Source organism: Buteo buteo, chromosome 16 (genome assembly GCF_964188355.1).
Source record: "Buteo buteo chromosome 16, bButBut1.hap1.1, whole genome shotgun sequence".
Taxonomy (NCBI): Eukaryota; Metazoa; Chordata; class Aves; order Accipitriformes; family Accipitridae; genus Buteo; species Buteo buteo.
Window position 1 is genome coordinate 791,613 of NC_134186.1, and position 26,113 is coordinate 817,725.

At 57.4% G+C, this 26,113-nt stretch overlaps 1 protein-coding gene across 5 annotated transcripts in view; it reads left to right on the plus strand.

Annotated features, from left to right (window-relative positions):
* The first annotated feature begins 313 nt into the window (after window positions 1-313).
* The window catches only part of RSPO1 (R-spondin 1), a 31,085-nt gene continuing 5,285 nt past the window's right edge, over window positions 314-26,113 (plus strand). Inside the window, exons 1-4 of one of the 5 annotated variants that reach the window (XM_075047208.1) lie at window positions 13,250-13,313; window positions 13,439-13,770; window positions 22,662-23,055; window positions 25,363-25,554. In XM_075047208.1, the coding sequence (XP_074903309.1) occupies window positions 22,962-23,055; window positions 25,363-25,554 (286 nt within the window). In that variant the 5' untranslated portion in view covers window positions 13,250-13,313; window positions 13,439-13,770; window positions 22,662-22,961. Of the gene's footprint in view, window positions 350-557; window positions 641-13,249; window positions 13,314-13,354; window positions 13,771-22,661; window positions 23,056-25,362; window positions 25,555-26,113 lie in introns of those variants that run through there. The other 4 variants (XM_075047209.1, XM_075047212.1, XM_075047211.1 and 1 more) reach the window with 4 other exon arrangements.

Here is a 26,113-nt window from a genome sequence, read left to right on the forward strand (position 1 = left end):
GATACCGCTCTCGATGAGAAATGCCGTGGTCAGGGGTCATGTTTCTTCAGAAAAAAAGTATCTTCAATAGCTCAGGAAGTTATTAGTGTCTGCTAACAATAAGAGCTTTGGATTGATTCAATAGATGCTCATTTTAATTGTAAAATGCCAGTAATGAGAAATGTGCCATCCAATGACTCATTTTTCCCTTGTAAAAATTATTGGACATTTTTATTAGTTTTACAAATGACAGGACCTCGTATTTCTGAGAACACTTTATACAAGCCTTGCACAAGCCCACTCTCATAAAAGCGTGTCTGTGGTGACATCCGGAGCCACAAGAAGGGGAGCGGTAGAAAGGCCCAAAGTGGTGAGGACAGCCCACAAGTGGAACTGGCAGGACCGAACCCCAAGAGGGTGGGAAGGGGTGGATACAGCGCCGGAGACATGAGCTTCGGCGCTCCTTCCCAGCAGTGCCTTTCTGGAGAGGCACGGGGCAGACAGGGGGATGGGTGCCAGCCGGCGCCCGGAGGTCCGCCCGGCGCAGAGCCCCGGCGTGGGGCAGCCGCACCGGCGCTGAGCGGCTGCCCGGGCGGGCGATGCGCCGGGCGCAGGGAGGGCAGGAGCCAGCCCCAGCTGGGTAGAGCTGAGCCGAGCCAAGGTAAGCGCCGTCCCCAGCCGCGACCACTCTGCAGCCGGCACCGGGCAGAGCGGGACCACGCGACCTCCTCCTCTCCCGACGGAGACGCCGCTTCGTGCCGTTAACCCCAGCGCCCAGCTTTATCCATCTTGGCGTTATCTCTGCCGGCAGACAGCGGGGGCCCGGGGTGCACCAGGCTGACCGCGGAGCGCGCCTGCCCTTGGCTTGCAAGAAACAAGATAAGGGGTCGAACGCGGCCAGGGAGCAGGGGGCAGGGGGCAGGGGGACATCCCGGACCCAGCCCGGATGCAGCGGCATCGCTGCTGGGCTGCGCGGCTGGACGGGGCTGGTGGGGAGCACCGACAGGGTGTCCCTCCTTCTCCAGAGAATAGAAGAGCTGCTTTGGCCAGACCGTGCTCTTTTACAATATCCAAGCAATTTCCCATGGAGAATTAATTTGCGCAAGGGGAGAAAAAATTGTTTTAGGGCAATTCTCATTTCAGCATTTCATTTCTCCTCTCTTGTTGATATTATTTTTGGTTTTGTTTACATCTCTTATGGCAAGTCCTCTGTAATTCTGCGCGGTGTACCATGAGCTGGCATGATATGACATAATGCAAGAGCTGAGATAGCCTACTACTTCTATTTTAGTGTGGACGATATTTTAAACTTTATGTTATCCAGGAAATTTCTGAAATATTTGTCTTCATTCCAAACCAGAATGAAAACAATTTTTGAAATGTCGGAAGTTCCCGTGAAACAAGTAACGAAAGCTTCCAGCTCCGCCGCTGCGTGCGACAAGGCGGCTGTCGGGGAGGCCCCGGCCCCGCGCGGGAGGGCGGCAGCAGGCAGCGGGCAGCGGGGAGCAGGGAATGGGCAGCAAGCAGTGGGCAGCAGGCAGCAGGCAGCGGGCGGCGTGCCTCTGCCCATGCCTTGCTGCAGCCTGGCACGCATTTGCTTTCCAGCAGCATGGCTGCAATTGTGCATTTAGGGCAGGGTTTTAACAGGAGGGATGGCTGGAGGAAGGGCATGGGGAGAACGCCTGGCACGTCCCCCTGCAGGCAGCCAGCAGGCACAGGGACAGGGTCTGTTCGGACCTGACACATGCCACAGCCTCCCAGCATCGTCCGGGCTAGGAGCTGGGACGGAGCAGGATGTGCCATGGTGCTGACACCAAGGGCAATGGGGACAGGCAGCTCTGCCATGAGCCCGTGCAGCAGGCGCCGTCCTGCATCTGCCTCCCCATCTGGGGCAGGACACGAAGCCGGGCTGGGAGGGCTGTAGAAGTTGGGTCGTGGCAGCTTCCCCCGGCGCCATTCTTGGTTGGTGCAGTTCTGGGCCTGCCTGCGGGTGCTCCGCAGGGGCGTCAGTCCACCCAAAACCCCTGGGGCTGACGCCTTGCAGAGAAGGTTGAGGCTGTGTGGGGCACAGAAGCCACTCCAGCAGCCTCCCCACGCTCCAGGGCAGATGGCTGCCTCACACCAGGATGTGCCAGGAGGGACCCGTGGTCGCTTTGTAAACCCTCTCTGGTTTGGGGGGCACCAGCCTGGGGAGGGAGAGGCTCAGCCGGCAGCCGTGGGGCTGCCGACAGGAGGGATCTGCTCCGAGCCACCAGCCCCAGTGCTGCATCTGCTGAGACTGAGCTGCCGTGGGACAGGCAGCGCTCTGCAGGGACCGCAGGAAGCCAGGATCCCCACATCCATGTGTCTGGGTGGAAAGTGCTGTCAGGTTCCCGAAGTATGCGCTTTTGCCTCTGTGCTGATACACTCAGTCCTCAGAGCTTTGTTTTGTGTATTCTGGGAACTGACAATTTGTAAAGACATGCTGCTGGGCTAATCCTCCATCAGCTCCTGGAGCAGAGACCAGCTGGGATCTGGCAGCTCTCTCCCTTCTTCCACTTCAGTCTGCTAAAACAGCGAGTGTCTCTGTAACCAGTAGCTTACAGGTTTTGACTTATACGCAAAGCAGAGCAGCAGCTTTCAGCAGTCAGCAGCCGGGACTGCACGGGCACGTCGTCCTCCTGTGCCAGCACGGCGACCTGCCGGACAGGCATGCCAGCTGTGCCAACAAGGTGCTGTGCGCCATGCTGAGTCCTGGGGGCGATGCCAGCCTTGGTGGTGAAATCATCTTGGCTCTCTCCTGGCTTCAGAGCCATTGTTATGCCCTGGAGATGCTCTTAGGGAAGGGAGCTCTTTCCAGGGCACGGTTTGCTGTGGCTCCAGTCCACGAGCTAATGCATCAGGGAAGCAGTAAAATTAGACTCTAAAAAAAGGTACTTTCTGCTTTGTACACAGGAAACCTCATACACTGCACGTACCCTTAACAGAGAGCACAGTATCACTGTGAGTCTTGAACCAAGTTAAAGATCACTTGCGCTGTCTCCTCCGTTGAGCCCCCGCGTGCCAGCTCGGTGAGCAGCAGGCTCCACAGCTGTGCCGGACAAGCACTGGGTAGACCACTAGGAATGGGGAGACACGTGCGCTGCCTTGCTCAAGGGAGGTTTGGGAGAACAGGGAGGACTTGGATCTCCAAGGTGCTGAGATTTCACTGGGGCCAGGAGTTGGTGCGTAGATAGGTGCTGGCTGGCATCAACCCCCTGATCTTTCCCACCGGTTATCAGGTAGTGAATGTGGAGCTGGAACCAGTATGCACTAATCCTGGGGCTGCCAAGGAGAAAGGCTGCACAGTGACATCCTCAGCGAGCCAGCTGTCAGTGGAGAATAAATACAGCCCTGAGAGCTGCACTCTGCCCCAGGCTGCTGCATGCAATTTGGAGGAGTCAGAAGAGCAGGATGCTGCTGTTAACCACTGGCGGCCCAAACAGACACCAGTGTCCCCACAGACTGGCTGGCTCGCTCCAGCCTGACCCCAGCTTGCTTGTGCCCACTTGCTCCTGATCCCAGCCATTGCTGCTGCGGCTCGGTTTGGGGTTAGCCATGACTGCTGTCACGGGAGGGTAGCATGAGTGGTGCCATGGGAGAGACTGTGGTGTATCCTGAAACGTTCAGTGCCTCTTTGCCCAAGTCCCGCTCTGATGGGACAGCCTGGGCTGCACTGCCTGTCCTGGGCTGTCCCCCCAGCACACCATGTGGAAGCTGGCAGGAGAAACCTGCCGGCAGAGCTGTGTGTGCTGTGCCCATCGCTGGAGTGCCCCTGTCCCGGGTTTGGGACTGAGGTCCTGGGGCTGTGCCCATGACCCCACGGTCCAGCTGGCACAAGAGCTGCCCCCTCCATCGCCTCTTGGGCTGTATCTGGAAAAGGCAGAGCCTGGGGGGGCACGTAGCCGAGGGACCAGCTCTGCGGCACAGGGGCACCTGCCCCAGGTCAACCTAGATGCCAGTGTCTGAGCAGGGACCTGGCCTGCCCCAGTTGTCCCCCTGCTCCCAGGTATGTGCTGTGGGGGCACAGTCACCTGCCAGGTGGGAAATCCGCTGCTGGACAGGACCAGCACGCGGCTGGGGTTCGCCCTTCGCAAAGATGGGCAGTTTCTCTGCCCAGTGGGAGGGTGAGGCAGGGGTGAAGGGACAAGGGTCCCTTGTCCATTGCCCCCATGGCACAGAGCTGCCCCCGCAGTGCAGAGGGGCCCCTGTGGGCAGGGGGTGCCCTGGGGAACTGCGGGAGCTGGGCGTCCGTAGGGCTCATCCCTGGAAAATGGGATCATCCTGCAGCCCTCCGTGGGAAGGTGCCATTGCTCTGCCTGTAAAGGGCCTGTAATTTTCAAGAAAACTCATTTTGAAGCTGACTGAAGTCTGTCAGAGCAAATTAGTTGCAGTTTCAGCTAGCCACTTGTTTCTGGTTTAACCCTGGGAAAGCAACTGGGCTACAAATGTTTACCTTATGAGGTAAACCATCAATATCCTTGAAACTTTGATTAAAAAAAATACTGGACTAGAGCATCTTGTGGGTTTCTTTTTTTTTTTTTTTTCCTCTGATTCGTTTCACAATATGCCAGAAGCATGGCTTGAGTTAGGGCTTTGGCAGGGGCTTTTATCATGATGGATATAGTGGAGGATAGAAAAGAAATTTGGTTATCAGAGGATGCCAGAACTCAACTTCCTAGCACATACATTTAATAATGCAAAAGTTCTCCTTTAAAGGTCTCCTTAGAACAAATCCTAGTCATCACAAAATCCATGGAGATAAATTAAATTACATTTTAATAGTGGAGAACTCATTCCTGGGCCGGGCGCAACAGTGAAAGTATGTTCTCTCTTAGACAAAAGTAGCCTCATCTCCCATCAAAAATCTGAATGTTACCATATGAAAAACTTAATTGGAAATAAAACCCTGGAGCTCCCAGGGCAGAGGCACTATGAGAGGCTGTCACGGCTGTGGTAGCTCTCTTGCCGACATTACAGTCACTGGAGCATTATTATTCTCCCCCCTTGTAAATGAAAAGGCATCTCGAAGAAACAGCATCTAATACGCTTTTGCTGGAACTGCATCGGGAAGCGGCTGGCCACGGACAGCTTTGTGCAGCATAACCTAAGCTCTTCCTCAGGGAGCAAAGATGCAAAGCAAGGAGAAGCACTGCGCTTCCCACACACGCTTCGTGTGCTTCGGAGCCCCACAATGGGCTCCGGTAGCGCCTGCTCTGCCGCCCAGCCCGGCTGAAGCATTCTTGCCTTTGCCTGGGATCATTGTTTTCTGCTCTGCCATCTTTTAAAGCCAGGCTCAATCCATTCTCTTCTTCACGCTGTCATCTTGAAGATATTTAAAACGCATACAAAGGCTTCCCGTGCAGACGCAGATATTTAAAGTGGACGGCGTGTGCAATAAGTGCCGCGGTACGGGGTGATGTGGGGTGATGCGGGGTGATGCGGGGTGCAGGCTGGGCCAGCCTCACTTCGAGGTCCTGCGAGATGAACACTTCCAAAAACTGAAAGAAAGGGGAAAAAAGGCAGAGAGAGAGAGAGAGAGGGAAGAGCTGCCACAGCTCTTCTGCTCATCCCTTCGGCCGAGCTGTGGGCCTGCTGACTGGGGCTGGGCTTGCCCCGTCATGGCGGCCGTCCTGCCCTTCACTTCCTCGTCTTCCCCTCGTCGTCCCCGTCTCGGCGTCCCCCTTCCCCTTGCCCCAGCCCCGGGAGCCTGAACCCCCGCTCTCCGCCCTGTCTCCTCCATCCCCGAAAGCAGGGCCCGGCCCCCCGCGCTGCCCGGCCTCCTCCCTGCAGCTCCCCGCAGCGCGCGGGGCTGGGCCTTGCTCCTCTCAATGTCTGTACAATTACCAAAATCCCTCGGCAGAATTAGCTCCTTGCAGAGCACTGCATTCAATTAATTATATAGTTTAAAACACAATACGTAGACATATCCCATCCACACCAGCAAAGCGTTTGGCTCCACTGGAAATCTCTGAAGAGCCGCAGTGCAGCAGAAGGCAGGCCGTGCGCACGGGCCTAGCCGTGCTTCCTCGGCGTAGTGACGGGGGATAGTCTTTAATTGTAATTAAAATAATTATAGGTGTACTGCAAACGTCTCGGAGGACACAGCGGAGCGAGCACATTTCTACAGCTCTTGCTGCACAAGGGTCCCCTCAGCGCAGGTTTTCAGCTGATTTATTTGGGCTGGTTTCAGTACAGCGATATTTCTATCTGCCAGCGTGGGCCTGGACTGACGTGTGCGGCTCCCTGCCCGGGGTACGCGTGTCCGCCATTAGTGGGGACGCAGGGACAGGCACTATTCACCCCCCAGTGCCGCTTCGGTACAAGCCGGAGCACCGGCACCAGTGCAGGTCAGCAGGAACCTCCGTCTCACGCCTGTGGGGGTCCCAAATTGCCCCAGGGTCCCGAAGCCACCCGAGGGTCCCCAAACCACCCCAGGGTCCCCCCTGCCGGCAGCCCGCTCTCTGCAAGGGCACGGCTGGGGCGGCAAGGAGTTCAGCCAGGGGCTCACCCTGGCCCCAGCCACTCCTGGACCCCAATGTCAGTCCCAGAGCCAGCCCAGCCGGCCGTGGGTCTCCGCTCTCGCTGCTGCAGGTTACTGACGGGGGGACTCCGGACTCCCGAGGTCACCAGCCTGCGTCCCCGTGCAGCCATGGGAGCCCGCAACAATTACAAGCTTCCTGCGTGTCCTTCCTCTGGGGTTTTGTCACACATGATGTCTCACATCTGGGATTCGACCGGTTGGTGGGGATGGTAGTGCTATTTCCATGTCAAGCTGTAGCTTTTTTACCCCCAGCCGTTTCAGGGCTTACAGCTATTGTGTGGTTTTTTTAATGTTGCAAGAATTTATATTGGGAAAAAAGTGCCTTTTTTTTTTTTTTTTTTTTTTTCTTTTCTCAATGCCTTGGGAAATGTCATCCAGCAGGAATGTTCCCAAGAGTTGCTCGTGGCTGAGAGGAGGATGGGCTCGAGCAGGGCCCCGCATGCCCAGCTCCCGTCCCTCTGCCCACCCTCCTGGGACTGGCTCTCTGGGCTGTGGCTCCCTCCCTCGGGCACCCCATCCCTGCTCCCCAAACTCTGCCCCGTGCTCCCGGGGAAGTGGGGCCAGCCCGGCCCTCTGGCAGCACCAGCTCCTGCTCCGCTGCTGCTGGGTGCAAGAGCAGCGGAGGCAGAAGGGAGGGGGCAGAAGCCTGGGGAGGGACAAGCTGTCCAGAGAGCCGCTCCTGCTGCAGAGGCTCTCAGTTTTGTATCCTCTTGGCTGTGCCAGTGGCCTCTTCCACTTCCAGCTCTGGACGGAGTTACAAGAAATGCTGGAAGTCCCAGCCTGTTGGGCTTTTACGCAGTAGGGAACGGATAAACTCAGAGAGAGACAGCAGAGAGCAAAGCCCGGGGCCATGCGTGGGGTAATGCTTGGGGCAATGAGCAGGGCAGTGTACGAGCCCCAGCCTGCCCCGCGCTTGGTGTGAGGAGCGTGGCAGCCCCAGCTGGGCCGGGGCTGGGAATGGAGCCGTGGCCCCCTTGCCATAACCCTGCCATCCCCCCCCGATGATAGCAATGCTGGGTAAGAGCAGCAAGGCACTTGTGCTTCAGCGCTGGGGGGATGGCTCCACCTTGCAGGTGTGAGGTAAGGTGACCTGCCCTGGGACTGATACAGGGATGGGGCAGGCACTGGCTAGTGGGAGCAGGCATGGCTTGGCTGCGGTTGTTGTGTATGGCCTGATGACAACACACCTCAAAAATCCAGCCCCAGGAGCAGGCACCACGGGAAAAAAAAAAAAAATAAGGAGAAAGAAATAGCAAGGAGATGCCAGCCTGCATCTCCTTCTCTTCTGCCAGGATCCAGAGTGGCCCTCCACCCTCCTGCATGGAGGATGCTGGGGGATGCAGGTGGAGCAGCTCCTCAGTGGGACCCCCGTGCCCAGGGTGCCCCCATCATCCCACCACCACTGCCCTCCTCCCCAGCCTCAGAAGTTTTGTAGAGGAAATTTTACAGAAAAAATTGTAGCAGCTTCTGCCTCTACAAACACAGTGTGCTGCTGTCCCTGCCAGAGCTCAGTGCTGGTTTGCCTCAAGGAATCTGTGAGATCCGTCCTGCTGTGATCTGTAACAATATTGGGATTAAATTAGCTTCCCTGAGCTGCAGAGGGGTCAGTGTGTGAGGCCCCCTGGTTAATCCAGCAGGCCAAAGAGAACAGAAGCCTCCCTGCATTGGGAAAGGAAAACAACGGGGTCTGTTTGCAATCCGTGGAGCTAATTCAAACAGCATTCCTCAAACAACAGGGGAAAAGGGCCTTCGAAGCAAATGAGAAAGGAGCATTTCCCAACATGCGCATAACGTCGCTCCTTGGAAAGAGGCAAAATGTCCAGCCTGCACGGGGTGCGGTGTCAGAAAACCTGGCAGGCGTGAAAGAGAGATCCTGAAAAGCAGGGTAGGTCACTGGGGCGCACACGCAAACTCTGCCTCCCTGCCCCATGCCTGGCGAGCACAAAGCAAATCGTTCTTGCCGGACCCCTCTTGACCTGCCCATGTGGGCGCAGAGGGTGCAGGCAGGCTGCCTGTGCCACGTCTGGGATGGGATGGGGCATGTGGATCTCGCTCCTCCTTCACCCACAAAGATCTTACGCAGAAGTAATTTTCACAGCCCTGCAGCTCACAGCAGCTCAGCACCAAACCAGGGTGACCTTCCTGGGGACACTCCCAGACGGAGACAAGCTTCCCGGCATGGACCGCTGCCAGGCTGCCAGAGCCGCCCCCTCCAAGCAAGGCCAGCGAGCAGCGCTGTCCGGCCGAAAGCCCAGGCTTGCTTGCTCTGCCCAGAAGAAGAGGCATGCCTGGGTGATCCTAGCAGAAAGTCAGCTCCCCTTCCTCTCGCTCCCACATCTCCCTATGGAAGGCATGATCCTGCGTGCCCCTGTGCCTGACCCCCCAGCGTGGCTTGTGCAGCCTGTGTCAGGAACTTGATAGTTGTCTTTGCAACCAGAGCAGTTGTTTACGCAATAAGTTAGGCACTTGGGATAACTGTATTACCGGGGAGTGAGGACTGCAGGTGTTCAGATATTATTAAAAACAATTGCCCAGGCTATCAATCATTCTGCAGGAGATAAGCCTTCTGAGAAGCAGACCTCTGTGTCCACGCAGGGAGCAGAGAAGCAGCACACCGCAGGTTGAGCTAGGAGAGTCAGAGACAACTTTAGCACGTTCTTGCTTTCCTTCTGCTTCCTCGGCGAGCGTCTTTTTTGCTTTTTGCTTATGCTGAGATATTATCAAAGGCTGATGAGGCACCAGGGATGAGTAATGCATCCTCTGTGCCAGCTGAGAACTTGTAGGCACTGGTACCTGCCTCTGCACACAGGGTTAACGTTGAGGGTGCAGAGCCCTGGGTCTGATAAAAGCTGCGGTGCTCAGCGCCGGAGCTGCTGGGTGCAGACTCGCTGCCTGCGCCCCAGGGCCCCCTCTGCCCTCAGCTGCATCCAGAGGCTGAGGGACGTGGCTCCTGGCAGGAGGCAGCTCAGTCCCAGCCTGGAAGTCCCCGTAGTCCCTGGGCAGGGTGGGCTTTCCGTGGAGGAGAGGCTTTTCCCCTGGCCGAGAGAGGCAGAAGGGGATGCAGGGCAGGAACCGGGGAGGGGTGAACTCAGACCAAAGAATGGCAGGTGTTTAATGGGGGGTGGAACCTTGAACGGTTGGCTGGGGTTGGCGCTTCCTCTGCAGGAACGGGGGAGCGAGGCTCTCCCCTCAGCTTTGTGCAGAGCAGGACACGGAGCCTGGCTGGGGAAAGGCTGGAGCCAAACAGGCAGGGTGGCCCAGGCTGGGTGATGCCTGTATGTGCAGGATTAGACCTGCTGCTTGCTTTTCCACCTAATGCGACCAAAACTGGTGAATTCAGGTGGCCTTTGTCTGCTTTGGGAACGTCCCGCTGCCCCTTTTCCCCCGGGCTGCCGGGCACCTGCTCGGCAAGGACTTCTGTGGGTGGCAGGGAAAATCTCCCAGGTCAGCAGCTCTGCTTTCAATCTGGAGCCGCTTGGCGTTTTTACCCTGCTAAAAAATGGAATTTCATGTCCTTTTGTACAAGAGAGAAACAGCCGGTTTAGGATTAATTTAGGATCAGCCTCAACAGCCATTAGCTAAAGAAAACCAAAATGGTAAATTAGCTGCCTGTCAGAAGGGGAAGAAATGTGGGACTTGATGCTGGATTTATTGTGGAGGGTGTTAAGGCAGGATTTAGTGTGATTTACTGTCTTCTGCAATGATACCTTCTAACACCAGGGAGCTGGCAAGCACATCTCCTTTGCCTTCAGTCAGATATACTGCTCTGTTCACTAATTATTGATGTGTCCGGTAGCCCTGTTCTTGCAGCTGGGTTTGTCAGCATTTCCATTATAGAGGTCTGTCTTTGGGGTTTATTGCTCAGTTACAAACATTTGCTCCAGACTGAAACTTGATCTACAGCTGCCAACTGGAGTTGCAGTGGTCTGAGAGAGATTAGAAAGAAAAAGGTTTGGCTATTCAATGCAACCATAAAATACAAAATCGTTAGTTCATTAGATTTTTCACTTTTGCAGTGAACTAAGTGATTTTGTCCCAGAGCAACATTTGATGGTACTTCAGAATTTCCTAGAATAGAAAGTAAAAAAGCCCCCAATATAAATAGGTCTTTAATATGGAGACTTCCAACAGTGACCACTTAGCATCTGCCCAATATTCAAAACACATTCACTAATGCTCCTGTGAGATAGCAATGATCTCAGAAGATATCGTGTATGAGTAGGAAACTAGGGACATTTAATGAGGTGCCAAAGAAAATTCAGGATGAATAAAACTTCCATATACATGTGCATTAACACAAACACAATGCAAAGGAAAAGCTGCGTAAAGGGCGAATTTTCCTTCTTGCCTGTTCTGGGTTACTTTACATCTTTGTGTTCATACCTGCCCCCACACAAGCGCTGTGCAAAGCAGAGATGATTGCAAGTGTGTGAAGAACACAGATCCGTGAGACTCTCCAAACCCCAGTGTGTCTGGGGGGCCGCTCTGTGCCACATCCTGTACCCTAGCCCTCCTCTTCCTCGGCGCTGCCAGTTCTGTACTGAGTCCCACAAGGCGCTCTAGGGCTCGTGCCAGCAACTGCCGGGGATGCTCAGGGACCCATCGTCAGTGGGGGCTCCTGGGCAGTGGATTATCGAAAGGGACCTGCCCTGGCCCCCAGCAAGGGACCCAGGGGAGGATTCAGGACCCACTGTAGAGCCCGTCACGGCCTTTGGAAGAGCCTGCGCCCTCCGGCTTCCAGCTAGGAGCCCTGCAAGCTTGGGGAGGATCAAGTGAAGATAATGCTGCTTCTCATTGCTTCAAGACTTTTGTAAGCACTTCAGGGTGACTCACCCTGCTTGGCACAGGTGTCTCACCCATCAGCATGTTGTCCTGTGATGTCCCTAGGAACACTTGGAAGCCAAGACAGAATTTTACTCATTATACAAGAATTACGGCATCTGCTCGAGTGGATCTTACACTTAAAATAAATACTGAATGTGTTCAGATAGTTGGAGAAGCTGACCCACAACAGGGGGAAGGTAAAGACGGAGCATTCAGTGCATCTTCTTCTGCAGCTCCCCAACTCCTGCCTATTGCAGGTCACTGGTTTGAGCTTTAAGGAAACTACCTCGTGGTATGGCCGAATAACCTTCATGCGGAGAGTTTAGAAGACATTGCCATTGATTTTTGCGGCACCCCTCAAAAAGCACAGCCTGCAAATTACCTTCAGCCGGAGAAAGCCAGAGGCAATTGGACAAGGAAAGTGTTAGAGAGGGGCAAGCTTTCTGTCTGAGATTCCCAAGAGTGGGAAGGTGAACATGAAGAAGCAGCGACCTCCTCCCCAGCTGCAGAGGCCGAGAGCGCAGGTCGCTCAGCAAAGCAGGGAGAAGACGTACTACATCCTCATGTACTGAGGGTGATGGTCTTAAACGGTAAGGAAGGGAGGATGGGGCAGACGTTGCCATCCCTCCCACCGCACCCTTGTGTCCTCCCAAGCCCACCCTTGGGTGGGAGTGGGCCCCGACCCTGCAAAGCAGGAACGTGCGACCTGCCTGTGCTCCCCCGGCCTCTCAGGGGCCCCAAAGGGAAGCCACGACCCTCCCCAGAAGACAGCCGGGGTCCGTGGGGCACGGCGCGCCGAGGGGCTGGCCAGCAGCTTGCCGCACAGCCGTGCCCCTGGGACCACCCGCTGGGGCACCAGGGCTCTTGGCAGACCCCCGTGACCACGGGCACCACATCAGCCCCACGAGAGCTGGGGACAAGGGACAGTCACGCGCAGGGACCCGCTGCTGCCAGCCACACGGCACTGACGACTGCTCAGCAAGCAGGCAGGCGCCGATGCCTGTTTATGGCTTGTACAGAGAGACACCGGGGCAGGGTCCAGCGCGGCTCCGTGGCCGTGTGCCCTGGGACCACCAGCTCCCCGCTTGAGCATCCCGATGCGGGGGGCAAGAGAGGGGATGGGGTCCCCTGCACTTCCCCATGGGCTCCCCTGAGGCTGGGGCACTTCTGCTTCCTCCATGGGGGACAAGCAGGTTGGGGCTGCCCGCTGCTGAGCATGGCCGGGTTGGAAGGGCGTCGCACACCAGAAGGCTGGCGAGGGCAAGTTGCCAGATGCTGCTCAGCCCGCCAGGCACGGCGGACCTCGGGGAAGGTGCCTGAGCCCTCACCATTCCCCTGTGCGCCTGTGCAAAGCAAGGGTCCATCCCGCGTCCCTCCCGGCCACCCCAGTTAAGGCAGAGAAGGGAAGGCGAGCTGGCGACGGCATGGGGAGGAGAGCTCCTGGGCTGCTCAGGTGTGATGGAGGGCAGATATCCCTGTGCACCCTCACCGCAGTCACGCTGTTTTCCTGAGCGTGAGCGTTTCCTCCAGCTGCACAGCCAGGGATCGAAAAAGAACCAGGCTTTCGAGCTCTTCGCCTTACTGCCTTCCCCCCTCCAGAGGAAAATAAGCTGCTTTTAATATTTGACATGTTTATTAACAGATGCAGTTGTGACAGCTGATGACTTCATATGCCAGTTACCACTGAAATGTTAGTAATAACTCGGAATTAACTGTCATAAATAAAAAAGACTACAAAGACAACTAGATGGTGTGTCACTGCAGTAATTTACTGAGACCCCGTTGGCTCTGGATGCAACGCTGGAAGGTCCTTTGTGGAGCTCCAGTCCGGGTTTTGCAACAGTCACAATATTTTGGCTGGATATTGTCTTAGGAGGTGGTACTAGTGGGGTGGAATTCCCTCATGCAGGAGTTTGCACTAGATGCCTTTACAAAGCTGGATACTCTGGTAATAATAATAATAAAAAGCCCCTACCCGGTGGATGGGGATGGAGTCTACGGCATTGAGACCAGGATTTATTAATGTGCAAATTGCTCTGATATGATCACATACTTTCTGCTTTGCATACGCAGGGAGCAGCGTGGGCTGATGGAGTATGAACTAGCCTGGGCGATCTTTACGAGCTGAAAGCCTGCACATCACAGAAGGGTTTGTTTCTCTGCGCAAAACCTGGGAAGCTGTTAGAAACCTGCTTTAAAAAACAAGTGAACAAAATACCCAGACCCAAACGCACCAGACTTCTCCATGAACTCGCCATGAATATATTTTTCATTTTTTTTGACAGAAACGTGCATGTAACTTTCTCTGGAGGAACCGAGGATTTTTGTAGTTGGTCTTGTAGTATTTTAAAACTGAGAAACCAGTAGAGTCTTTTCAGCAGTGATGAGGGAGTGACAAGTCAGAGGTAAGGGTTTCAGAATGCATGTTTGTTTAGATGAAGCTTTTGCAATGTGGGCTGCTAATGAGGAACGCAAGCCTTGTCAGCATCCGACTTGCGGGTTTGCCTTGTGCAATGTGGATAATGAGTTCAGACAATGAAAGCTGTGAGAAATCACAGCACGATCTGTTAGGATCCCCGTCTCCCCCACCCCCAAGGTGCGTGGGGCTTTGCAGGGAAGCTGGGCTGCTGCGTGCTGTCCCCTGCCACTGTTTTACCTTCCCAGACCTGGGAAGGGGACACGGAGAGCTAGTCGCAATATCGATCAGTTCGCTGGAGCTCGTTGCTGATACTGGACCAGCCCCAGGGTCCCGCCGGCCGCAGCGCAGACGCCGAATGCTGCGCAGCGGGCTGCAGTGCCCTGCCTGCTTTCCCACTGACTTCCAGAGACGGGAGCGTGCCCGAGCTGAGCAATGAGGGGACGAGGCAGTTAAGCAGTTGCTCTCTCAATATTGTCGTGGCTGTGCCTAACTCAGCCTCCTGCAGAGAACGGCACCCATGGGGGCACGGCAGGCACCCGGAGAGTGCGGGGTAAGTACGTACTCCCTGAGTTTTCGGATGGGGGATCAGTGGGGAAATGGTTAACAGCGATCATGGTAATAATTAGACATCCGTGTTAACACCCCATGCTGATGTGCAGGGGAAGTGCTGCTGGGCTGCAGAGCCTGTGGGTTAGCGAGGGCTTGGGGCTCGCTGCAGCACACTCCCGCAGCGTGGCAGGGATGCAGCTCCCCAACAAGGGCTTGGGTCAAGGTGATGTTTCGGCCGCCGTCCTCCTGGTCCCCTGCGCCGACTGAGCCAGGGTGCTGCCAGACGTGGGTGCGGGCAACTGCGGAATGGTCACCCCTGGGCTGCTGGGGTTTCTTGTAGGCTCAGGCGTGTGCGTTCCTTTGAGTGGCCCTGGAGTGAGGGGGTGTTCAGGTGATGCAGTTTGGGTTTGAAGGGGTGTCTTACAGTAAAAGGCATTAAAGTAGGGTAATACTGGCAGAAGCAAATGTTGCACGACATGGCAGGCACAGAGCCTTCTCTCTCCTGCACAGGGGTCGGCGTACAGTACCAGTGCAAAACCCCCTGTTACCTGAAGGTCCGTGAACTTGGGGCAGTGCTTACAGTGCTGTTTGTGGTGGCCAGGTTTATGCTGAGATCCCATGGGGACCCAGCACTTGCAGTGAAACATATGCCTGGAGTGTTCTCCAGTTTGAATGATTTTGTCCAAAGTCCATCCATGACCCTGGAGCAGGTGAGATCCTGACTGCCCGATCATCTCATCCCCACGGCGGGGCCAGGGTTGCAGAGGCTAGGTGGGAGGACGGTGGCAGCACGGCGGGCCTGGGAATGCCGGTGCTGCGACATGCCTGGAAATCACCCTGGAAAAAAAGCTCGTTTCAGCTGGATCAGCTCCCCAGCCGTGGCGTGGCTGCTGCGAGAGCAGCAGCACCACCCGGAGGGACACAGCAGGGAGCAAGCTGGGGGTGCAGGGGCACGGATGTGACCCCCTGCGTGCAGCCAAAATAAGCTGGCCGTGCCAGGGCGCACAGACAGAGGCAGATCAGAGCATAAACCCCACGTTTCCATCACTCGAGCTAGGCTTGAGCTGGCAGAGCCGCCCTCTGCCTGCACTACGGGGCCATGAGCCTGCAGTGAGCACCAGAGCTGGGGGCCAGGTCAGCCTCCCCTGGCCTGTGGGGATGGCCCTGGGGTGGGAAAGCGGGGACCACGCAGCGAGAGGTGGGGACCAGCCGGTACAGACACCTTCCCCACGGCTGCACGAGGGCGACGCGCCATCTCCCCGAGGACAGAAGTGCCCGTCTTTGCCTGAGACCCTGGCAGACACAGAGAGAGCCTTCCAGCTGTACCCACCAACAACCTGCCTCCGAGGATGATCCTCTGGGATTGCAGCTTCCCCGCACGCTCCTGTGCAGCCAGGTGGCATGGGCTGGCTGCAGGGTGTCCTGTGTTGCAAACCTCCCCGAGCGATGCCAGGCTCGGCAGAGCTCACACCGGGGTCCCCCTGTCCTGGTGGTGCAGGTTGCTGTTACCCCTCAGAAAGGCAGAACTCATGTGCTTGTGCCAGGCTTGCAGCAATGGCTAGTCTGGAGAAAACTCAGGCTGCCCTGCTCCCTCCCTCCCTCCCTCCCACCAACCGAAGCCCTGTCCTGCCCGATGCCCAGAGCTGGTTGTTTTTCCCAGTTGTGTGTTCTTCTGCTGCTGAAATCGGTGCTGCTCCTGGCTCTGCAGGGCTCAGGTTTCCCGGGCAGTGACGTTTCGGTGGGAGAGTCAGTGCACCGGGAATCCCTGCAGGAAGCTCACACTTGGCAGATGCTTCCTTTGCACATGGCCAAGCAGAAAGCCCCAGGTGCTGTTTAGGGTCTTTGCCCCAGGCTTCATCGCTGCTTTTGCCTGGAGAAGCTGTTTAGTACAGTGGCTTGTGACTTACTGGGCTCCTGTAAGCCCTGGCTTTAAAAAGCCTGCATTTAGAGTCAGTTGCAGAAGGTTGCTGTAAGTCCTTGTTTGGTCACACTTACACTGAAATAAGAGGGGAATTGGGTTTGAGCTGAACGTGTGCACACTTGTGTAGGATGAGAGCCTTAGCAGCCCTGGCTGTGCTTCCCATTTTGCATTAGACCCCCCTGCTCCCTGCACATTCAGGGTCTCCAGGAGCAGGGGCTGTATGGTAACATGGTGTGTATCTGCTCTGCACCTCCCGGGGAATCTGCTGAGCACGTCGCTGCACGGCAGTAGGGCCTTTAGGGTTGTTGAGGAGCCCTTTTGATGGAAGAGCGAGGTTTTCGGTGCCCTGGTCTGCATTGCTCTGAAATGAACTGTTTTGCAATTTCTGGTCTGAAATTTGCTTTGGTTGCTGCTGTTCTAGCGCCTTTTGTCCCTGGTTGGCATTTGGTAAGTGAGTTCTTGAACTGTAGGAAGCTTAAACCTACCTGACATCATACCTAATAGAAATAGGTTTGCTTTTTCTGCAGCTAAATCCCCAGGCAGCTTCCCGGTCTGTGGTACTGGAGCTATGCCTACCGGGACAACTCCAGTGTGTTTTCAGATGCTGCTCTGTTTTTGTGGCGAAGCAGCACACACCGAGCCTGCAGCCTGCTTCAGGGCTTCGCTGCTTCCTTCTCCTCCAGACCAGTATGCCGCCTCTCTGCGCTAGCAAGAGGGTGATTGGAAATCCCCCAGTAAAAAATTTCCTGATGTTTTACAATGCTGAAGCACAAGCACTCCCAGAGAGAGGCCTGTGGCACTATTAATCGCAGCATTACTTGGAGCAGCTACTGTGCCGGGCACTGCACCGGGTGGGCGAGGAGCTGGTGCTGAGCGGAGCGGGGGGCTGGAGCCGGCGGGGAGACTGGGGTGCTGCCGCGGCAGGGCTCCGGAGTGACTCCCTGCTGCCAGGCTGGGGCAGTGGGGCGGCCACGGGCAGGAGCCTCTCCTCGGCGTATTCCCCATTAGCGGGTCACAGCACGGCTCCGCAGATCCGGGGAATGCAGTGCAGAAGCTGGTGGAAGGAGTCAGACCTCAACAATGCTGTGGAGAACTCTGCTGCCAGATTGTTTTTTATTATTTTATTTTTTCAGTGAAGTTTATGGGTTAGGGATTTTGCAGAACTTGGCACTCAGATATAATATCAAATGAAGACCTTCTGGTTCGGAAATTTGACTTAATGCAGCCTTCTTTTATTGCTTCAAGGATTAAGCAGAACAAAGTGGCTCTGCATGTGCATGTGCAGAGATGTTTGCAGGCTGGAGGCGCGTGAGACACCCTGTGGCAGTCGCGATGACCGAGCCGTGCGTGTGTGGGACCCTCTTCCGTGGAGGGTTTCACAGTGCCGCTCACGTAGCGTTAGCACTGTCTCTGCCTTGCCGACAGGGAAACACCCCTCGGAAAGACAGCAAGGCTGTCCCAAAGAGAGTGAGGGCCCCCAAACCCGCTACCTGCGGCACCGTGCTGCCTTCCTCCTGCTGTAGAGCAGACAGGGAGCTCCGGCCATGGGGGGTCACCTAGGGCAGGCAGAGCAGAAACGTTGGGTTCGGGGAGCACCAGCACTGCGGGCGCATCTCTGCGTGCCTGTAAAATAGGAATGATGGTGCCGCAGGGCTGACCGAGCTGCCTGGGGTGCCCAGGCAGATGGGGTGTTGCTGGTCCTGCAGCACCCCAGCTTGCAGCGCCTGTGCAGCCCTCATCCGCTGCCTCCCCCTCGTGCCCGGAGGGGTTTTGTGCTGAGGCAGCCGTGCAGCCGGCACAGGGCACGCAGCCGGCCCCGAACCGCTCTTCGGGGGCCACCTCTTTGCCCCTCTCCCTTGCTGCTGGCGGTCGATGGCCTCTGACCGCGCGTGGATGAGGCTCCCGCTCCGCGCTGGCTGGCACTCGCCTCCCCGGGGCTGGTTCCTGACACCCGCGTCTCCTGGCAGGCGCCGGGGGAGCGAGGGAAGATGTGTGCTTCAGAGCTCGCTGGCTCTGCTCCCTCGCCGGGCTGGGGAGCCGCGCAGCCACACCTGGGGCTGCAAGCTTTAGATGTCTCGGGGAAGCTTTGCCTGCCGGAGACTTTTTGCCAAGGTAGGGCAAGGCATGCAGAGAGATAAACGCGTGTGTGGGCTTCTGCTTGTTTGAAAGATGCCTCCTCTCCTGCTGGCTATATCCCACCTGTCGAGGTTCAGCCGTGCTGCAAGAGCGGCTCGGCCGCTCTCCGGGGCAGGGCTAGACTGGGGAGGGTGCGGGGGGGCTCATGGTGGCAGCGGTGGCTCCTGATGCGGGGTGCCACACCAGCATCGCCCCGTCCTACTGCTGCTTGAGACTGGCCCGGGGGCTTTGGTGGGTGCTGGGAAGCCGTTCCACCCTCGGATGGGACGGCTGGTCCCGGTGCCAGCCTGCAGGAGCACGTTTCCCCCCACCCCTGAGCAGTCTCCTTTATCTCCCCTCCAGTACCTGCTGGGATTTGTCCCCCCGCAGCCCCCCTCTGGCTGGCTCAGACACCAGGCAGCAGCTCACAGTGCCGGGAGCAAGGGCCGCTGCATGCCCCATGGACGCCATCCTCGCGCGTGGCCCCGCTCTCCTTAGCAGCCCACTCTTGTTTCCTCCTCCTCTTCTTCCTCCCCTTCCCCTCCCAGCACCTCTGATATCCGGGTGCCATTATCCTTATTCGACAGGCTTGTTGAAAGTTGACACAAAGGCAGGTTGGGGAATCTGCCGGCAGCGTGGAGCTGGCTGCTGCCATAAACAACCTCCCCGGAGCTGGACCCTGCCTGCCCTGGGGCTGGGGAGGGCTGGGGGTCTTCTGTCGTGGGTGCCGTCCCCCATGCCCGAACTGCCGGGTGCGGGGCTGGGAGGCTGCTGGGACCAAACAAACCAGGGTGAAACCCTGCAAAACCGTGACTCCTTCTGCAGGCAAGGACATTTCTGAAACCTGTTCTCCTTGCATATTCGCACCCCCTAAACAGACTACCAAGGTGAAATTCAAATTTTCTATCCAGCTCCAGGACCTGGAAACCCAAATTCCCCTGCACTCATAGCCGATGTCCAGCCGGCTGTTGGCAGCCGACCTGGCAGTTCCCAGGGGTTCATTACTGCTGCTGCTGCGATCGGACTTGTCCTGCCTCCAGCCCTTTCACAAGCATCTGGTCCTTCTCTCTCAGACTCAGTAAACCTTTGGAGAGCCCGTTTACATTACGGATAGCCTGATACATTCAGCAAGAGGCAATATATCAGCAATTTAGTTATTGAGGATTAGGTCTTGAATATCCTGGGGATATAATGTTGGTCTTTCTCACCTTGCATGTAGGAGGACTAATGGTAAATTATCTGGATGGTTTACATTTTCTGGTTTGCATTGGAGCTCCCAAGGACCAATTTATCCTGATTGAATTGCAAACAAGGCTTACTGTCATCTCAGAAGCAGGGGCCAGGTCTCTCCATAAATGAATTCAGAGCAATTCAGGTTACCCCAAATTCTTCCTGTCGATGGGATAATGGCATAAATCCTGCTAATGTTTAGACTGGAAATTGTTTGCAGCAACCTGAGCTTGACTGATGGCTGCAATAGCAGAAAGAATCATAATTTGTGTCCTGAGGTAAGGGTGGGAAGAGCTGGAAGCCCGGCCCTTCTGCGGCAGCGTCTGCTGGTGGGCATGCCGCAGACACTGTGTGCTTGCAGGGAGGTTTTGAAACATGAGGATGGTCCTAGTGACCCGCCTTGGCACTGGCTTTTCAGCATCCAGGATGCCAGTAGCTTTTCTGTGCTGAGTGGGCAGCTGTGGCCCGAGGCCCAGGCTCTCTTTGGGCCACAAAGCAAGGAAACGAGGAGGAAAAAGTGTGTGTTTGTCTGGTTTGTGTTGTGGCCTCAAGGTTTCCCATGGCACTTCCCTGCCCTTGCACTGAACAAGCCCTGAGAGATGGGGTATGTGGCGGCGGCATAAGCTTCACGCTGGCTCTTGGCACGCTGGGGCTGTATTTGCTCCCTAAGAATATCCCCGCTGCTGTCCCCGCACCGAGGGGACTTTGCCTAAACTGTGAGTGTTGTGTAAACACTGCAGGACGCGGAGCGGGTTCAGCCTGTACTTCCTGCGAATGCACTTCACCTGCAAAGCCGCTGTAATTAAGAACAAGGGGCAGCCAGGCCGGGGTGGTGGCACCGTGCTCCCTCCAGCGCAGCTGGCACTCAGCGCTAATTTGGGGACAGTTTGGGCCGTGCTGTACTGACGCTGCCCTGCTCACACCAGCTAGCATCCCCGGGGTCCTCTGGCTGTGCCGTGCCGTACGTTGCCATACTGTGCCGGGCCATCCGTCCGGAGGGTCCGGCTGCCTGTGCTGCCTCAGCCCCGCGCAGGGGAGCCCCGTGCCGTGCCCAGGTCCCTGCACGTGAGCACGGTGCGGAGGGAGGCTGCGGGGCTGGGGTGGGATCCCCTCCCGGCACAGCTCTCCGCTCTGGTAAACACTCCCAACAGCCCAGCTTAAGCACTTGACAGTGTTTATAAAGCAGCTTGCAGCAAACAGACTTGGAAGTGCAGAACAAGTTGGTGTTTACACAAGCAACTAATTATTTATTTGAAAATCCTGTGGATGAGCTGCGGGCTGTAACGACAAGCACATGGGGAGCGCTGTGCTCCTGCCCCAGCAGCGCTCGGCAGAGTCGCGGCAGGGACACGGTGAAAAGTTCAAGGCTATCGGGGCGGGAGGACGATGGCAGCGCTCTGCAGCACCTGATGGCCTGCAGGTCTCGCCGGCACACGTGAGCCAAAGCTGCCGTGAGCTGCCCGCTCCAGGGCACATCTCGGTGTCGAGGCACGTGCCGCTGCAAGGTCCGGCGGTACCTGGGTCACATCTCCCGGCAGCAGCTGACTCTAGATGCTGCCAGCCCACTACGGCTGCTGTGGGCAGCCCTCTCCGTTCAGGTATTTTGCTGCTGTAGCCATAACCACCCTACAGCTGGGCCGGAGCAGGGGAGCTGCTCCAGCCGGTGGCCCCTCAGCAAGTCCCCCACCCCACGGTGGGCACGGGAGGGGGCCGGCACCCCGGAGCCCGTGTCCATCCCGCAGGCAGCGCGCAGGCTGCAGCCGGGCTTCGTTCCAGCACCATCATCACTGGCCATTTGGGGCATCGGCGATTGCGCAGTTATTATAAAGGGATTAAAACCATTTTCTGTTTCATTTGACTTCACAGAGTGAATGTTGTCGCCTTTATTCCCACACAATGGCAGCCGTTGGCAGGGCTTTGCTCTGCCAGCTGCAGAGAGAAGAGCGTGGCCCTGCCTGGCAGCGCCAGAGCTCTCGGTGCAGCCCCGGAGGTCGCCCTTCCTGCACGCCAGCCACAGGGCACACGGAAAACCACCTCCCAGGTCATTTCCCGGGGGAGCAGCAGCCCTGCCTGCACTGCCTCTCCCCTGGAGTCGGGCAGCACAGCCAGCAGGACCGAGGTCTCGGATGCTCCAGGGCAAGGACGGGGCACGCAGCAGCTCCCGGGCTGGCTGCACCTGGAGCCCTGCGCGCTGGGCTGCCACCCGGCAATTTCCCGCTGCACTCGGGTTCCCCTTGCTCTCCAAGAAGTTCATGCGGAACAGTCGGTCGGTTGCCCAGCCTGTCCTCCTGGCATTGCCGTCTCGTCGCCCTGTCCTGCCACACACGTCGGGCAATTCACCGCCGCCGCTTGGCAAGGGTAGCGCGGCACGTACGGCCGCGCTCGCTGCCGAACGCCGGGCTTCCTCCACCGGCAGGGCCGTGCGAGAGCCAGCGAGCCCGTGGCAGAGCAGCTCCTGCGCTCGGTCCCGCTCGGCACTGCCTCTGCCCACGCAGGCAGCGCTGACCCTTCCCTGCCACTCTGGGGGAGTGGGAGCTGGGAGGTTTGGAAATTCCCTCCGAGCAGAAACGCGGCGTTTCGGGCGGCTCGTGGGATGATCCCGCCCCGTCCCCAGACAGCCCCGTCTCTGGCTTGGGACTGCAGGCTCGCTTTCTGCTTGGCTCGACAACCAGCCCCAGAGGTGCCCACTTGATGGGAAACATCTTGTGCACTTGGCAGTCTGCAGAGGCCATCTGCTGCTCGAGGAGGGGTGGCCGAGGGGGACTGGCACTATTTTAAACAAGTTACAGCTATAACCGTATGCAGCATCGGCAGATGGCAAAGCTGCGTTAGGCGTTTCTATGTGCGCTAACTTTTATTAAGCAACGCAGTGACTTGTGGATAAGGTTGGAGGGCGATTCGCCCCACGCCACTCCGGGTGCCGCCATCTGCCCGCACTCCTTGCGTGCCGCTCCCCCGGTTTGCTCCACGGCTTCCGCGCTCGCCCGCCGCAGTGCCGAGCCCAGCCGTTAACGGGAGAGATGTCGACTGTCAAGTTAATCTGTTCTCCTCTTCCTTTGCAGTTCCTGCGAGTGCATTTGGAAACTGCAAGCAGCTAACGCTCGCTGCCAGAGCCCCCAGATGGGACTAGAGCCAAGCTCCTGCGCTCCTTACGGGGATGAAGGTAGAGCCATGTTACCTGCTACCTAAGCTCGCTGTTGCTGATGTAGTTTGTGGATATGGTCCCGTACCAGGTTTCGTGCACAGACTCTCAGCTCTGATCCTGCCCGAGACGTTTTAGCGGCCGCAGAGAGATCCCCAGCTGTGGAGCGGGCTCCTCCGACCACCCTGCGACAGAGGGGCTGCAGCGCTGGAGAGTTACTATGCAGCTTGGACTGTTTGTGGTGGTGGTTTTTCTAAGCTCGATGGATCTCACAGGCAGCAGCAAAGTGGTGAAGGGCAAGAGGCAAAGACGAAGTATGTATGAAATGCTTTTCTTCTCTACTTCTTCTCGTGATGCTGTACGGTTTGTGCAGGTGGTGAACGTGAATGTGAAAGTTGGTGAATGTCTTACCAACACAGAGAGCTGGGCAGAACCCGGGGTGCCCCACGAGCCTCCGCAGCTCCCCAAGTCCCACTCCCGCGCGGAGACGTGCCCTCCCCTGTCCCGCCGGACCTGCCGCAGCCCTGAGCTTCAGGCAACTGCCCCGGCTCCCTGGCAAGCTGCGCCCACTAACCCTGCAGGCAGCACGGGGCAGGGATGGGGAAGAGCTGCCCTGCAGCCTGCGGCTCAGGACAGGGACGAGCCGGCGCTGCTCCCCGGGGCTGCGGCCCTCGGGTAAGCTGGTGCCCATGGCAGCGCTCACGGCCGGAGGAGTTGGCTCTGCAGAGCAGGACGGGGTCGATCTCCCCGCTTCCCGCAGCGCCTCAACTGCCCCAGGCCCTGCCCGCCTTCGCCCCCGCAGGCACGGATCCGGCAGGCAGCGGTGCGCATCCCGCCCTGCGGTCAGGCACCTCGCCGGGAGAAGGGAGCAGTAGAAGGAAGGGAAAGGGAGCGTGTGAGCACGAGCCGTGCATCACTCCCCATCCGACCCCCCAGCACTGCTCTGCTGGCAGGCTGCCGCCCCGCACCGTCCTTTCCCCGACGGCCACCCCATCCCACCCGGACCCCCCCAGCAGGTTCTGCCCCTGGCAGCGGCCGTGCACGGGTGCCCGCTCAGCTGCTGCAGGGGTGTTGGGCCATGGGGTGGCCAGGCCACAGTGTGACCCAAGGTGCACGGGCTTTTAATTATCCCTCCAGCCTGGATGGTCCTTGGCTGGTCCCAGCTCCGGGCTCACGCAGGGCAACCAGGCTGAATCGACACAAGAGCAGCCACATGAGTTTGCCCTCATTGGTGTAAGCTAGTTTTAGAACTGTTTTACATTAAAACTGCTTTAAATTAAATTATATAAAAATGATTTTATATTAAAACTGGGACTGCTGAACCCTGTGAGAACAAGGAAAACCTGATGTCATAGCTAATGCTATAAAGTGCAGTTTCCAGTGAGGGCCCAGTTTATACCTTTGCCATAGAAACAGACCTCGGCCCTGCGACCCAGTGCTGTGGGAGAGATGGGGCCGGATCCCCTGGGGGTCCCTGCGTACAGGGGGCCAGGCCCAAAATGCCCAGGGGAGGTCCCAGTCCAGACCCAGCAAACCCTCCTGGCAGCCGGGCACTGAGGGTCCACGGGGCTGGGGACCCCTCTGCTTTCTGTTTCATTTCCCGAGGCTGCAGCAGCCTCCGCACCCATGGATGGGGCTGGGGTGGGCAGCAGGGGAGCTGCCGGGGTCTCGGGTCATTGTGGGGGGAGAGGAAAGTTTTCTTACCTCTTGGTCTGGCATGTGAATACTGTGGTGCTCCGCGCTTGCTTTTGAAGTGTAGTAAACACAGTATTTAAAAGAATACATTTTTTTAAATACACAGCTTTTCTATAAACAAGGACACTGCTTGCATAATAAACTAATAAAAATAACCTGCATTCTAGCCTGCAAAGAATGCTATTGGTTTCAAAACAAGCAGCATTTTATATGATAATTAAAAGCAGAAAACTCTCAAGACATGGGATTGAGTATTTTTCTTGGACTGAACTTAGGAGCTGAGAACACATCTCTATTTTGGGGGCAGTGAAATCTCCTGCACTGCCAGATATCGTTAACATAAGCGGGGTCAGAGCGAGATTTAGCTTGGGACGCAGCCTGGCTCGAAGCGCAGCACAGAATTACTCAGACAGTTTCGCTCCAGCACCGCACGGCTCTGGGCCCCGCTCGTCCCACAGCGTGCCCGTAGCTCTGCGAGGCGGCACCACCAGCTCCAAGAGGGGACACGAGGAGGACACGCTGGCCCACCCGGGCACGTGTCCCTCGTGGGTGTCTGCCCAGCACGGGCAGCAGGGCTGATGGACAGGGCTGGGAGGCAGGGGGCTGGTGGGAAGACAGTGCTGGGACTCTGGGAAGAGTTGGTGGCTGCTTCTGGGTCCCGCTCCTCACTGCTGCCGCCGTCGCGACCCTCGCGCCCGCGCTCGGCGCTGGTGCCTGTGGGCATCGGGCACGGGGCCGTGACGCCCGGCCGGAGCGGTACCGGGAGCCGCAGCGAGCGTGTCGGTGCAGCAGGACCCCGGCCCTCGGGCTGCCGCGGTCCCTGCCCTTGCTGCCGGTGGTGCCGGTGTGTTGGGGCTGAAGCCGGTGCGTGCAGAGCCCGGCCACGCGGGCAGGCACTAATTGCCGCCTCTCCCTTGCTCTTCCAGTTAGCACCGAGCTGAGTCAGGGCTGTGCCAGAGGCTGCGACCTGTGCTCCGAGTTCAATGGGTGCCTGAGATGTTCCCCCAAACTCTTCATCCTTCTGGAGAGGAATGATATCCGGCAAATTGGGATTTGCCTACCGTCTTGTCCACTGGGATACTTCGGCCTTCGCAATACAGACATGAACAAGTGCATCAGTGAGTACGGGAGTGGGAGGGAACGGGCGAAATGCGGGAGGGTGGCCGTGCTTTGTGGTGCTTTGCAGGGGATCGTGTTGCCTCCGTTCAGGTGAGAGGAGATGCTGTGGCTGTATGGAAGGGGAGAAGGCCGTGCTGAGCAGGGCAATAACCCAGGGAATAACCCCATAATTTATGCTGATGATGGCTAACGCACCTTGAGCGCCCAGGCGCTTCCCCACCGCAGCACGGTGCAGCTGGTGCAGCGTGCAGCCAGGCTGAGACGCTCCTTCCATTTGAACAGCCGCTAGATACTGCCCAAACAGTGCCCTCGGAAGGAGGATAAGCATCCACTGCCTCCCCATCAGCCCTTCCATGCAGGTTTTGACTTGAGTTTTGGCCTTCCTGGTCTTTGAGAGCCTCTGTGGGTCTCTCCATGCTGCGGGCAGGTGGTGGTGGTGGACCAATGGTCCATTAGAGCAGAGGGCCACCGGCAAAGCCTTCAGGGCTGGGTTACCCTGTCGCAGCATGCTCAGCACCGCCCAGGTGTGCTGTGGACGTGGCATCTTGCAGGGCATTT